Source organism: Podarcis tiliguerta, assembly GCF_965153285.1.
Source record: "Podarcis tiliguerta genome assembly, chromosome: 1".
Taxonomy (NCBI): domain Eukaryota; kingdom Metazoa; phylum Chordata; class Lepidosauria; order Squamata; family Lacertidae; genus Podarcis; species Podarcis tiliguerta.
The window spans coordinates 107,630,993-107,645,041 of record NC_139534.1 but is presented as its reverse complement, the minus strand read 5'-3'; the positions used below and the strand labels follow the sequence as shown (position 1 = coordinate 107,645,041).

The window sequence follows — 14,049 nt, the reverse complement described above, 5'->3', positions numbered from 1 at the left end:
AAACTTTTAACATGCCAGAATAAATGCCTTCTCCCCACCAGGGCCTGTTCAAAAAACCCCACTACAAATATGTAGCACAATGGTTGGTGACCAACTGAGCAGGTACTGGTTCCAGAACATTTGTTTTCCTTCGAAGATGGCTTCTCCAAATGATGACATATTTGTGTCTTGCTCCTGCCAACTCCATGGGATTGGATGCTTGGCTTTATGCATTTATATCGGATATACAGTTCTACACATATATACATATATCACATATACATATATAGGCGTACATATATATGTATACATTCACACACATATATATATGTAGGCATTGTTAACTGCAAAATGAAATAAGAAAGCAGGCGGAATATAAGACTGACCTGGCTTACCTACACTCTGCTCACATTCAATGAGGTCTTCGTCATCATTAGAACATTCCGCTGAATGGTCTGAGGAAATGAGGTCATCTGTTGTCTGACAAGTGGAAACAAGCACAAGGAGACAAAAAGAAAGAACCGGTGATCAGACAAAAAGAATGGCACTCCCAAGTAGATGAATCTGCAAACAGGAATACAACTGAACATAACTACTAAGCATAGGTTAAAAAAGGTAAAGGACCCCTGGACGGTTAAGTCCAGTCAGAGGTGACTACAGGGTTGCAGCACTCATCTTGCTTTCAGGCCAAGGGAGCTGGCGTTTGTCCACAGAAAGCTTTCCGCGTCCTGTCGCCAGCATGACTAAACCGCTACTGGCGCAATGGAACACTGTGATGGAAACAGGAGTGCACGAAAACATTGTTTACCTTCCCGCCGCAGTGGTACCTATTTATCTACTTGCTCTGGCATGCTTTCGAACTGCTAGGTTGGCAGGAGCTGGGACAGAGCAACGGGAGCTCACCCTGTTGCAGAGAATCGAACTGCCAACCTTCCGATCAGCAAGCCCAAGAGGCTCAGTGATTTAGATGACAGAGCCACCCACATCCCCCCTACTAAGCATAACCATAAGCAACAGAGAAGGTGCACCATCAACAGCAAGTATTGAGCTATGGAGAATTACTGCCAATTCAACTTGGCTTTGCTACAGATATTTTGTCATGGTACATGCCTGGCTTCATATGCCTTTTAATTGTTGCCATTATTTACCTTAACACACACATGCACATCCTACCAGTTGTTGTTTTTCTTAAATATTATGGTGCCACACAACGTCTCCCATTTAAATTTATAATATTTAATGCTTCTGAAGTGCTTCTGGAGTATTCAATATATTTCAGAAACCATTGTGATAACCCTTTAAGTTTGGTCAGTATTAGTATCCCCATATTACAGAATTTCAGTGACATCAGCAACACTGCTTGGGGAAATGGTAGGGATGGTTGCAGGTTTTTTGTTGACAAATAAAAGTTTGGCCCTGTATACACAACGTTTATGTTCTGTAGAACTGCAATATGTACTATACTATTAGGACATAAATTTCTGTTTCTAGGTACATTTAGGTAAAATGCACATATTCTATAGAATAAAAATTTGGTTGCAAGTATTATAGATACGATATAATCCTATTATCAAGACACTGCCAGAATGAATCTTTTGCGCAGCTAATCCTTCTGGTCTGATAAAAATGTTGACTGTGGGCCTAAACTATGTGCATGTTAATCATGTGGTTTGCCTGTGAGTACATGATCTTTTTTTTTCTAAAATAGCCAGTCTGCCCCAGACCCCAGACCTGGAGATTTGGGGCTGCAGATTGGAACAAATTGCAGGTTGGGGACAGGCGTGATTTGAATAGGAACCATAGCGGAGGGCAAAGGTTCCCTGCTCCCATGTTGGGCAAGGGCTATAGCTCAGTGGTAGAGCATCTGGTTTGCATGCATAAGGTCCCCGGTTCAATCTTTGGCATCTCCCAATAAGACTGAAATCCTGGAGAGCTGCTGCCAGCCTGTGTTGGCATCACTGAACTAGATGGACTAGATGGACAATAGCCTGGCTTTGCATAAGGCAGATTCCCATGTTTCTATAGTTTGGCCATGTGCAGTTAAGCTTCTGTTAATAATAATAATAATAATAATAATAATAATAATAATAATAATAATAATAAAATTTCTTATATCCCACCCACCTGACTTGGTTGCCCCAGCCTCTCTGGGTGGCTTCCAACAAAATGCAGCATCAAACATCAAAAGCTTCCCGAAACAGGGCTGCCTTTAGATGTCTACAATAAATTGTATAGTTGTTTAACTTTCTGACATCTGCCAGGAGGACATTCCACAGGATGGGTGCAACTACTGCAAAGCTCTTCTGCCTGGTTCTCTGTAATTTCACTTCTCACAGTGAGAGAACCACCAAAAGGCATTCAGCGCTGGAACTCAGTATCCGGGCTAAACGATGCAGGTGGAGAGGATCGTTCAGGTATATAGACCCAAATTTATGTAGGGCTTTAAAGGTCAATACCAACGTTTTGAATTCTGCTAGGAAATGTAGTGGGAGCCAATGCAGATCTTTTAGGACCAGTGTTATGTGGTCCCGGCAGCTGCTCCCCGCCACCAGTCAGGCAGCTGCATTTGGGATTAGTGGGTGGCCCCACGTAGAGTGCAGTGCAGCAGTCCAAGTGGGAGATAACCAGAGCATGTACCCCTCTGGCGAGACGGTGGCTAGGGAGGAAGGTTCTTAGCTGGCATACCAGATAGAGTTGGTAGACAGCTGCCCTGGCCATGGAGTGTACACTGAACAGGGCAGGTGTGCCACCATGTAAAATAGGCCAGGCAGAAAATTGCCTTCCAGATACATCCACATAAAGCCAAACACTCAGCCCAGCTAAATTCACAAAGATGGATTCCTGTGCAATGTTAACGGAATGGTCAGAGCACAGCAGGTAGGGTCAAAGATCTGGTTCAGAAAAGCTGAAGCCACATCAAGAGCATCTGTGGCCCCAGTGAATTGCAGCACATGTTCCTTACACTTTCCAGCTGATAATCCTTTTTTTATTTTTTATTTTGCGGCTGCTCTAATTAACGAGCAGCATGTACCACAGTGTGTTAAGGAGAAGTGTAATGGCATCTCTCCCCAGCAGCAACTCCTTCATGTAATTGCTGCAATTAGTAGAATTACTAATGGAGACCATTAGGGAGATTCTGTGGAAGCCTCTGGACACAGGCTATATGGCTCTTGCACAAGGCTACCAAATTACCCTGCCCTCTGCAACACGAACTCAGAGCTCGCACATGGAATTCTTTCCTCTTTCCTCTTTTGCTCCTGCAGGCATCAAAGGTGTGTGGTCTCTGTAATAAGAATTCCTGAACTGGAAGAAACCAATACACTGGAAAGAACCAATTTTGAAGTGGCCAGCTTGAGATACCATGCTTGCTCTTTTCAGAACAGTTTTCAGAATCTGCAAATCCTGATCATGCAGGAAGAAAGATGAAGGCTAGCTGCAGTGATCTCCATCTTCTGTGTTTTTAATTATGCATACAGAATTATGTCTGTCTGTCTATCTATCTATATCTATCTATCATCTATCTATCTATCTATCTATCTATCTATCATCTATCTATCATCTATCTATCTATCTATCTATCATCTATCTATCTATCATCTATCTATCATCTATCTATCTATCATCTATCTATCTATCTATCTATCTATCTATCTATATCTCTCTGTCCCCTATAATCATTCTGTGTTCTCACCAGCTAAATTACAACCTACGAGGTAAAGCATATATTGTATTTTATCTAATCACCAGGAAAATCAAGTGGACTCGGAATTATAGAGACATCAAATTGGGAGACTAGAACAGATGCATAGCTAAAAGAATTTAACAGCCTAAGTGGTAGAATGGCTTGGCACATGAAGAATGTTGGGGCAAGGTTTTAAAACAGTGTTCATGAATGAAGGGTTTTGATAGGGGCAATCTGACCAATGCCTAAATGAGGAACTTATGTATAGGAATGGAATACTCTTAGGGAACCAAATTTGCTTAGCTGTCAGGAGGAGCAAAGTGAGAAATATGGTGAAAGGTTGTCATCAAGGGGGAAACAGAGGGTGGATCTACACACAGGGGGGAAAACACTATAAATAAGTCATAAATTAAATCTTTTTAACAAAAGAAAAAAACCCTTATGTAAAACAGCTTAGAAGTTTTGTGCTCTACAGTGCCATCTGGTGTTGCGTATTTATAACACATTTAAAATGCTAGTGTTTTTTTTTTACTAATGTAGCTGAGTCTAGAGGCTCTGGGAAGCCAGTGAGAGACACCCAGAGATGGTAGAGGATAGGGAAAGGGGGATAAAAGGACAAAGGCTAAGATCAGGTGGATACAGAAAAATAGGAGAAACTAGGGGAAGGCCATAGCTCAGTGGTAGAACATCTGCTTTGCTTGCCTAAGGTTCCTAGAGCAATCCCTGTTGGGCTGGGAATGTCCTCTGTCTGAAGCTCTAGAGAGCCACAGTGTAGACAATAATGAGCTAGATGGACCAATGTTCTGACTCCATATAAGGCAGCTTCCTATGTGCCTAGAAGAAGAAGGAACTATGTAGGTGTGGGAGACAAGTGAATAGAGATGTGGACCTGTGGTCAGACCAATACATGAGGTAGCTAATCCAGGCTTGCAAGCTAAAAGATAACTTCATTTCTTTTTTGTTTTCACTGGTAGGCCTTATATGTCTACATACATAGCAGGTTAAGTATGGTATGACAATGCATCCAATTCTGAAATATTTATATTCAATTTTTCTTTAAATCTCAGCGCTGGAATTACTCAGTCCTGTATTAATGATTGTAAAACTAAAGGCAGGTATTATAGTAAATGCCAATAAAATATGCCCCTAGACAAAACACTTTTCATTTGTCCTCTAAAAGAGCTTTTGCCACATTTATAATATTATTTTTATTCTCCCTCTGCTTTGCCATTGTGTTTATTGAAATTGACTTGGTATCAAACTAGAGCAGGAGGAAGCTGAAATGTCTGCATCTAACCTTGAGGATTTATGGACATATTTACCTTCAAATTCCCTCAGTTTCACAGAACTGCCTCTAATGAATTATTGTTTCTGTAATCACCACCTTCTAATTATTCACTCGAAGGGTTTCATCAATCTTGCTTTTGGTGAGGGTCCTGTTCATTACTATACATCATGGGCATGGCAAGGAAATTCTGAATAGCATGGCGAGATGTGGTCAGGACAATTACATACCCTCTTCCCTTTTCTGACAGCCCAAAGTTGGAATTTATGCTCCATATCCATATCCTTTGACCCTCTGTTCCACATAAAATGGCTGTCTCTGAAATCTTCCACAGAGAACAGTCCCTTTTTGACTACCCCACTCGCTCGCTGTGCCATGATTTGATGGGCATTAAGCACAAGATAAAATAAACCCTGCCACAGAACAGCTTTATGAAATTATAAATAACACATCCAGTGAATGATGGAGTTCTCATTTTTAGTGTGAATGGAAAAGAGAAAGGCCTATAAATATTGCCCTCCCTCAGTCAGAGAAACTGTGCCACAATATGTTCCTGATGGCTGCCTCATATTCTTTTAAAAAAAATGGGGCTTACATTCTCTTAGAAAAGGTTCTCTAAACCCCTCATTCCTGCCCTGACTTGCCTTTGGATTTGGATTTTTACCATGCTTTGGAATGAAAATAGCATAGGTTCCACACCTCCAAGTGTCCCGGTTTAAGTGGGTCATCCCAGATTGGCAGAAGCCGCCCCATTTTGGCTCCTTCACTCCGGCCACACCAGAGCGTGGGACCCAAAGGCGGGCACAAAACCTACCTTGCCCCTTCGCGTCGCTACTCTTCCTCCTCCTCCCATCACAGCAATTCCAGAAGCTGTTTTCCGGAAATATGTCTGCTGAGGTGGAGGAGGCAGAGGTGGAAGCTGAAGGTAGAAGGTGTGGAGAACAGGTGGGTGGGGTAAGCGAAGCAGTGCAGAGATGGGGCGAGCAAGGAGCGCTACAATCAGGTAGGTAGGTGGGTGAAGGAAGGATTGCCAAAATCAGGCAGGTGGGAGGAGGAGGGCTGTCTCCCTTTCCCCTTCCAGAATATTGGGACATATTTGGTTGCAGTTCTACTAAGTCTAGTCCTACTATGCATTCACATGTTACATTTAACGTTACTTAGAAACTGGGTCCAAATATTTCCTTGGTTGTGCCATGCCACCTGAGCATTCCATTCCATCATGCATATCTTATAAACACCACGCGTATCTGGATACGGATCTTAATGTTCATTTCTCTGAAACCGAAGTAGGTCATTGAGATAGGACATCTTAAATGTATCTCTCTAGGCAATGTTTGATGAAAATGTGGGGATGAGAAAGCAAACGCACACCACCACACCCCCAACCTTAGGAATTCTGTATTGTGCTGTTAGTTGTAGAAGCACAAAGGGCCAGTCGGTGGCCATGTGCAGAGAGGTTGGAGGTTGCAAGTAGGAAATGACCTGTTCCAACATGGTGCCCTGGCTCTCTCCTAATCCTACACATCCCTCATATCGACTTTGTTTTCCTTTTCCTTCCCCCGTAAGTTTTACCTGAACAAGAAACTCCAAAACTCCCCTTTAGAACACGGCACTTGGTGGAAATTCTGCTCCCCTCCACTACCAAACTACATTGCTGATTTTAGTTTTGACTTCATTGCAGCTTCTTCCTGCCTTTCTTTCTGTGCTGCAGCCCATGCATCATTTTAAAAGCAAGTAACATCAATGAGCTTATGCTCCTCATCCATCTGACAGCAAGTCTATTCAGAATGTGATGAAATGCTGCTTTTCAATGGAAGGAAGATTCGTGGGAGTTGTTATACAAAGGCTGGCTCCCCCTTTATGTCACTTTTTAAAAAAAAACAACCACTGAAAAATGGCAACAAATAAGTGATGCCACTGATATGTTAGCAGGCTAATGTGATTTTTGGCTACATTAATGGAAAGAGTTTCCAAGTTATGCTGTGTAATAGTTTATTCTGCACTAGTCAGGCTTCATCTGAAGTAGTGCATTTAGTTCTGGTCACCAAACTTAGCAAAGGATAAAGACAAACTCCAAGGAGGGTACAGTGGTACCTCGGGTTACAGACACTTCAGGTTACAGACGCTTCAGGTTACAGACTCTGCTAACCTAGAAATAGTGCTTCAGGTTAAGAACTTTGCTTCAGGTTGAGAACAGAAATCATGCTCCGGCGACGCAGCAGCAGCAGGAGGCCCCATTAGCTAAAGTGGTGCTTCAGGTTAAGAACAGTTTCAGGTTAAGTACGGACCTCTGGAACGAATTAAGTACTTAACCCGAGGTACCACTGTAGTGAAGATCACAGTGGTATGGCAAACACCCAGACTTAAGTTATAGGAGGGTAGATTTTGGCTGAACTTCTTAACCAAAAGAGCAATTTGTCAATGGAACTAGGTACCAGAAACAGTAATTCTGGGCTTTCATAAGAACCCAATAAGAGCCTAATAAGAGGTCAATGGCCCATCTAGTCCAGCATTCTGTTCTTGCAGTGGCCAACCAGATTCCTCTGGGAAACCCTCAAGGAGGATTCAAGCACAAGAACACTCTCTTTGTGGTTGTGGTTTCCAACAACTGGTATTCAGAAGCATTTCTGCCTCTAATTGTGGAGAAAGGGTATAGTCATCATGACTATCAATAGCTCTCTCCTCCACGAATTTGTCCAATTGGCTTTTAAAGCCATCTTGATTGGTAGTCCATGGAGAAGGCTGATCGCCGAAGAATTGATGCTTTTGAATTATGGTGCTGAAGGAAACTCTTGAGAGTCGCATGGACTGCAAGAAGATCAAATCTCTCCATTCTTAAGGAAATCAGCCCTGAGTGCTCCCTGGAAGGACAGATCCTGAAGCTGAGACTCCAATACTTTGGCCACCTCATGAGAAGAGAAGACTCCCTGGAAAAGACCCTGATGCTGGGAAAGATGGAGGGCACAAGGAGAAGGGGACAACAGAGGACGAGATGGTTGGATAGTGTTCTTGAAGCTACCAGCATGGGTTTGACCAAACTGCGGGAGACAGTGAAAGACAGGAGTGCCTGGCGTTCCTCTGGTCCATGGGGTCATGAAGAGTTGGACACGACTAAACAACAACAACAAGATTGCTAGTCATCACTGCCTCTTGTGGAGTGAATTCTATAGTTTAACTATGCCCTTCAAGCACAAGCTGTGAGCTATTTTTTGGGATGATCTAATCCTGCATTAGGGACGCGGGTGGCGCTGTGGGTTAAAGCCCCAGTGCCTAGGGCTTGCCGATCGAAAGGTCGGCGGTTCGAATCCCCGCAGCGGGGTGCGCTCCCGCTGTTCGGTCCCAGCGCCTGCCAACCTAGCAGTTCGAAAGCACCCCTGGGTGCAAGTAGATAAATAGGGACCGCTTACTAGCGGGAAGGTAAACGGTGTTTCCGTGTGCGGCTCTGGCTTGCCAGAGCAGCGATGTCACGCTGGCCACGTGACCCGGAAGTGTCTCCGGACAGCGCTGGCCCCCGGCCTCTTGAGTGAGATGGGCGCACAACCCTAGAGTCTGTCAAGACTGGCCCGTACGGGCAGGGGTACCTTTACCTTTTTTTAATCCTGCATTAGACTACAGGTCCTCTCCAACTTGATAGTTCTGTGATTTAGCCCCTTTTACCTAAAGATATAAGTAGTTTTAGATTTTATCTTGAGCATCCTTTGCTGTTGATAATTTAGCCATGTTAAATTATCTACATTCAGGAATATCAGTGTTCCTTCCATGCATTAATTTTCTACTCTAGTAAATTAAGAGACTAGATCTTGCTTATCATAATGCCATAATTACTTATAACAATGACATGATTTTAATTTTTTGATTGTAAGGAGAATGGGGCATCTGGAATGCTCAGGTGGCATGACAAAACTGTGAAAATATTTGTGACCTGTTTCAAATTAAAATTAAACTTAACACGTTAGTAGGACTAGAACTGGAAACTAAGCTATTGTCATCCCAAAGCTCTGTAGATGTACAAATTACATGGCAAGTTGGAGCAGGAGTCCATATTGAATTTTTCCTAATATATCTAAGCACTTTTCCCTAAGAGAGGTGTGTGTGTGTGTGTGCAAGTAATTTCCCCAATGAAATGCATTTTAAAAATATTATTTAGTCATAACACTTTCCCCTTAATATATGCTTTTTTGGTGCATTTTTGGGTGGGGGAACTAAACTGCAAAATTTGAAGAAGTGCAAATTCCAAAGGAGAGATGCATTTGCATTCATGCACTGGTTCAGAAAGTATGACTTGTGTAGGCTCACATTAAAATGCAAACCAAAGGAATTTTCCCCCATCCTCAAGTCCAGTGTCCTGTTTCCCACAGTGCCCCAAAGGATCCTTCTGCAAAGCCCACAAGCAGGACATAAGTGCAGAAGCTCTCTCCCACTGGTATCCCACTGGCATTCAGAGATATTGTGGCTCTGATCCAATTTATAATCACAAGGACTATTGGTAGTTTTATCTCTAGGAATTTGTCCAACTGAGCTTTACTAAGCTAATGTCACTGTCTGACAAGGTACTTCCTCTAATAGCTAAAATGAACCTCCATGTTGGGAGGCAGTAAACCCCTGAACACTAGGGCTATTACCTTCATGCCTTGCTTGTAAGTAGTCCAAAGGCATCTGGATTGGGGGCAACATGGTGAATTAAAGAGGCCCTTGCTCTGACCCAGCAGAGCTCTTCTTCTGGGAGAAAAAAACAAGCAAACCATTCCCCATTTCTCCAGCCCCTCAACAGAGCAGCCAAGAGAAATACCAAGGGCAGAATTCCTGTCATTCACATTTCTCTTTAAGGAAGGCAGTCACTGCAAGAGGTCTCATCATGGGAACAAATTATCTCTTATAAGCCCGGGATCCTGATTAACTGGAAGCCAGTCATTAACCAGCATGCCCTTCATTCACCACATCAACCTGAGTTAACAACAACAAAGGAACTATCACTCCATCCTCTGGAAAGCTCCCACCCCTTACATTTCCTGCGTATGTGATCCCTGCTGGACGTAAAAATGGAAACTACACTTGCTGGCAAATTATATCATTAAGTAGGGTTCACAATGGGGCTACCTACTGTAACAAAATCAGCCACTCAATCATTACCACAGCAGACAAGAGATTAAATAACTAGCCACACAAGTTAAAAACGGGGAAGTAAATCAGCCTTCGTTTCTGCACTCCATCTGTGCATCAAGCAAGTCTTGTATCAAGTGTTGTTTTAAAAGAGGGAGAGGGGGGAGGGGTGTCCCGCAAGCTGGAATTAGCCTTTGGGCACTACAATTGCAGAACAGATTCAGTAGTTCATTACTGCTGGAAAAGAAAAGCCACCCGCTTCTGGATCACATTGCGTGTCAAGTATTGGATAATTTTTCATTCTGAGCCCTAAGCATTCAGAAGACAATGGAAAGTGGGGGCAGGGACGTCAGGCTTTCTGGTGTCCGAAAGGTCCTCCCTTCTGTTTAGAGCAAGGAAGACAAGGAAATCTAAATAAGAAGGGACTGCAAAAAAAAGGAGGAAGAAAAAGAAGGGGAGGATTAATCTGTCTGTTGTTCAAGGCACCCTGACAGAGGAAAGAGGAGTATTGAACCACAGCAGCTTAAACCAAACTTCAATGTACCTTCCCAAAAGCAGGAGGGATGTAATGCTATGTGGTGTTCCGCTGATAAGCAAATCCCTCTAAATCCTTTCAATTTATTTCTTGGCCTGAAGAAATTACATATTATTTAGGGGCTAAATAAATAAATAAAACATACATCTCTGGGAATCTAGATTGCTTGTTTATTGATTACACACATTCGCTCTGCCTCTAACACACAAGCAGATATATGCGCGCGCGCACACACACACACACGGCTGCATCCAAACCGACTTCAAGCTTCTTTCTTTTCTTCTTTAGACATAGCTTAGCAGCTCCTGATGTGATTTAGAGCTGGATCATGTTCCACCTACAAGCCGGAAAAGAGGCTATGTGGCTCACTCCCTGCCCCTGCCCCTTTGACCACTGTAATGGTTGAATTTAGACCTTATGGATAGCATCTGTAGTGAGATCTGCAGAGACCCAGACAGCTTCTGGGACCTCAGTGCAGTTGATAGCCACATACTGAATGATGCACTTCACTGGCAGAAATGAGAAAAGAAGATGTGCCACCAAGTTATTCATGCTACTGCTATAACTACTTTTAGGTAATGCTACATAAACCAGCTCAATGTGAGCCAGTATGATGTTGGAGGTGGGAACTGGATTTTGATCATGGAGTCATAGGGAGAGGTGGCTTCAAAAGCTGGCTTGGAATAGCTTCATACTTTATGGAGCACATACAGCAGTTTAGCATGACTGAGTCAGGGTTTTCCAATGCAAGTCCTGCTTTAAACTTTGTGTTTTCTGCAGGATACCACTGGAAAGTCAATATCTTTATATTTTAGAAAACATACACACAAAAAATCCTGCTTTACTACAAAATCCAGGCTTCCAACTTGGCTTTCAGCCTGAGAATCACATGGGTAGGTGGGGAGAATTCTTATACTGAGATTCCAGGAAAAAGTGGATAGGAAAGCAAAAGAGATGCTTCAAGTGTGACCCAGGCACGTTTATGATCACTAGTGCAACATTGTGCAGCTGAACATAACAGGGAAGTACTCTCTGGCTAGAAGGGGATTGCAGGGTTGCTGGCCCTGTGACCCCAAGGTTGCTGCTGATCCACGGATCACTGAAAGCTGAAAACATGAGAAAGCCAAAGTCCCAGGACTTGAGCCTTACTCGTTTAGCACAGGGCGGTGTGGATTTCTGAAAGCCAGAGGCTCATCTAGCCTAAGAACCAGCATCAGCTGCCCTTTCAGTACTCAGCCTCCAGTGGGAGAAATCAGCCTCTCTGCTTGTTGTGTCAGCCCTGTGCTTAATAACTGTGTCAGAAGAATATTTTTCATTTACCATCTCCTTCTTTGCTGGAAATCAATATGTCGTTTTGCTGGCATGTTTTGCCCCAGTCTCCTGGACATCTTTATTTAGCTTGTCTTTTCTCTCTTCAAGAGGAGGGAACCGTGTTTGATTTTGTTCTCTTATTGATTAGACCGTTCAGAGAGAGAAATAAATAACTAAGTACAGTGCAGTGGCTTTAATGGCATCTTTTAAGGCTTGGGAGCTCTGTGACGCATTGGCTCTTTTTCTAATGGCTAAATTAAAAGGCACCAAAATCTATAAATTTAGGTCACTGTGCATTAGAAAGACATAGGCAGTCATATATGCAGTTTGAACCAGTGTGTACCCTCCCCATGTCTTCATTAATATATATTGGGCCTATATTTTTAAATAACAGAATTTTCTGCCATCTACAACCACTCCCCTTCTTCCAGCTGAGCTGTGATTATAGTGCCAAACACACAATGTGCCCTGTCTTAGTAATGGCATTAGAAAGGTCCCTGGGGAAGAAAGGCAATGGTTCTGTTCAGATGATCATATGTTGTCTTAATAAGCTGAGGCATAAATGAGCCTTATTTTCCACCCATCCTCTCAGTGCCCCTGAATCATAGCTGTTAACATTTACATTTTTTAAAGGGAAATTCCCTTATTCCGAATAGGTTTTCCCTTTAAAAGAAGGGGAAAGTTGACAGCTATGCCCTGAATACACTTAAACATAGTTTCCCATTTCATCTGAGCCTGAAAACTATGGTTGTCAGCTCTGGAGTAAGGTTGAATCTTACAGCAACTTCCAACCATAGTTTATGATCTTGGCATGCTCCAATGCTGGCAATCACAGTTTCCTGGTTCACATGAAATGGGAAACCGTGGTTAACAGAATGCTTGCAGTCTGCATATTCAAGCATGCCAAGAAGGAAGGAGAGAAATGGTTGCATGCCCGAGCAAAAGGCTTTTTCATTTTACATCAGAAACTGAGCATTCAAACCAGACCGGGAAATACACTCCCTCAAGTTTCAACTGTGGCTTTGCCTGCCATCTGAAAAACAAATATGAGCCCAATGCTGCACTGTGCCTGCAAAGCTTGCCATATGGGCTTCTGGATTAGAGCTGTACAGCTCCATCAACGTGCAGATTGGAATGGCGTTCTCCAAATTATACACTTCTCAAATGTCCAGAATCAGACCCAGTTCTCAGCTCAAATGACATATGAAAATGTGTTTAAAATGCATAATTTGAGGGAGGAAATAGGTATAGGATTGGGTATGTTCAAATATGTATTTACTGGTTGTGTTTTTTGTGTGTGTGTTTAAATCATGTGAAAGGAGCACAGATCAGAAACAGACTGATTTGTCCATTCCTAAACCTAAACAGATGAGCACAGAACTGCAGCTTTATTCTGCAAAGTGCCATGATTTGGTTTTGAGTCTGAATTTGAGCACCCAAAGGGGGCTTATTTTCACACAGTTATCCCACTCCAGTGCAATTTAGTGAGGCCATTGTCCCATTTAAATTAATGAGGCGTAAGTTAGTCATAACTAAATTGTCACAGTTCAGAATGTCTAAGCATAATTAAATTTCCCTGTTTTGGGGCCAGTGCAGAAGATCTTCTAAAATCATGCCCCTGTATTATTTAATCATATGTATTTTATTTATACCCTTCCCTATCTTATTGGCCCAGGAGGGCTTCCAGCAATATAATCAATCCAATGTATCATAGTCCCCCCTCCCCCTGGAAGGAATCATTATCCAAAGGCCTTAAAGCTAAAACCGTTCAAAACATCATGAAGCCATACAACATCAGACAATAATATAATAAAATAAACTCCACTCTGAAACTCAAATTACACAACCATCCAGAGGACTTGGTTGATGATCAGTATTAAAATAAACAAACAAACCCCATAACCAGTTTCATCAAAAGCCCCCTAGAATTGAGGAGGGGGGAAATCACAGAATTGTAGAGTTGAAAGGGACCGTGAGGATCATCTAGTCCAACCCCCTGCAATGCCTGAATCTTTTGCCCAGTGTAGGACTCAGACCCATGACCCTGAGATTAAGAGTCCCATGCTCTACCAACTGAGCTAATAAAGTTGGTAGGCAGGTAGGTAGGTAGGTAGGTAGGTAGAGTTAATGATGACTTTCTTTGAGCAGAGTTCCAGT

At 42.8% G+C, this 14,049-nt stretch overlaps 1 protein-coding gene across 33 annotated transcripts in view; it reads right to left on the bottom strand.

Moving 5' to 3' along the window:
- The window catches only part of NRXN3 (neurexin 3), a 1,187,696-nt gene that overhangs the window by 44,150 nt on the left and 1,129,497 nt on the right, over positions 1 to 14,049 (bottom strand). For 22 of the 33 annotated variants that reach the window (XR_014512831.1, XR_014512833.1, XM_083447305.1 and 19 more), the window contains one exon: positions 366 to 459. Coding sequence is in view for 30 of the 33 variants with exons in the window: in XM_083447305.1 (XP_083303431.1) it covers positions 366 to 459 (94 nt within the window). In the remaining 3 variants the exon portion in view is untranslated. The remainder of the gene's footprint in view (positions 1 to 365; positions 460 to 14,049) is intronic. The other 11 variants (XR_014512832.1, XM_083447320.1, XM_083447330.1 and 8 more) reach the window with 1 other exon arrangement.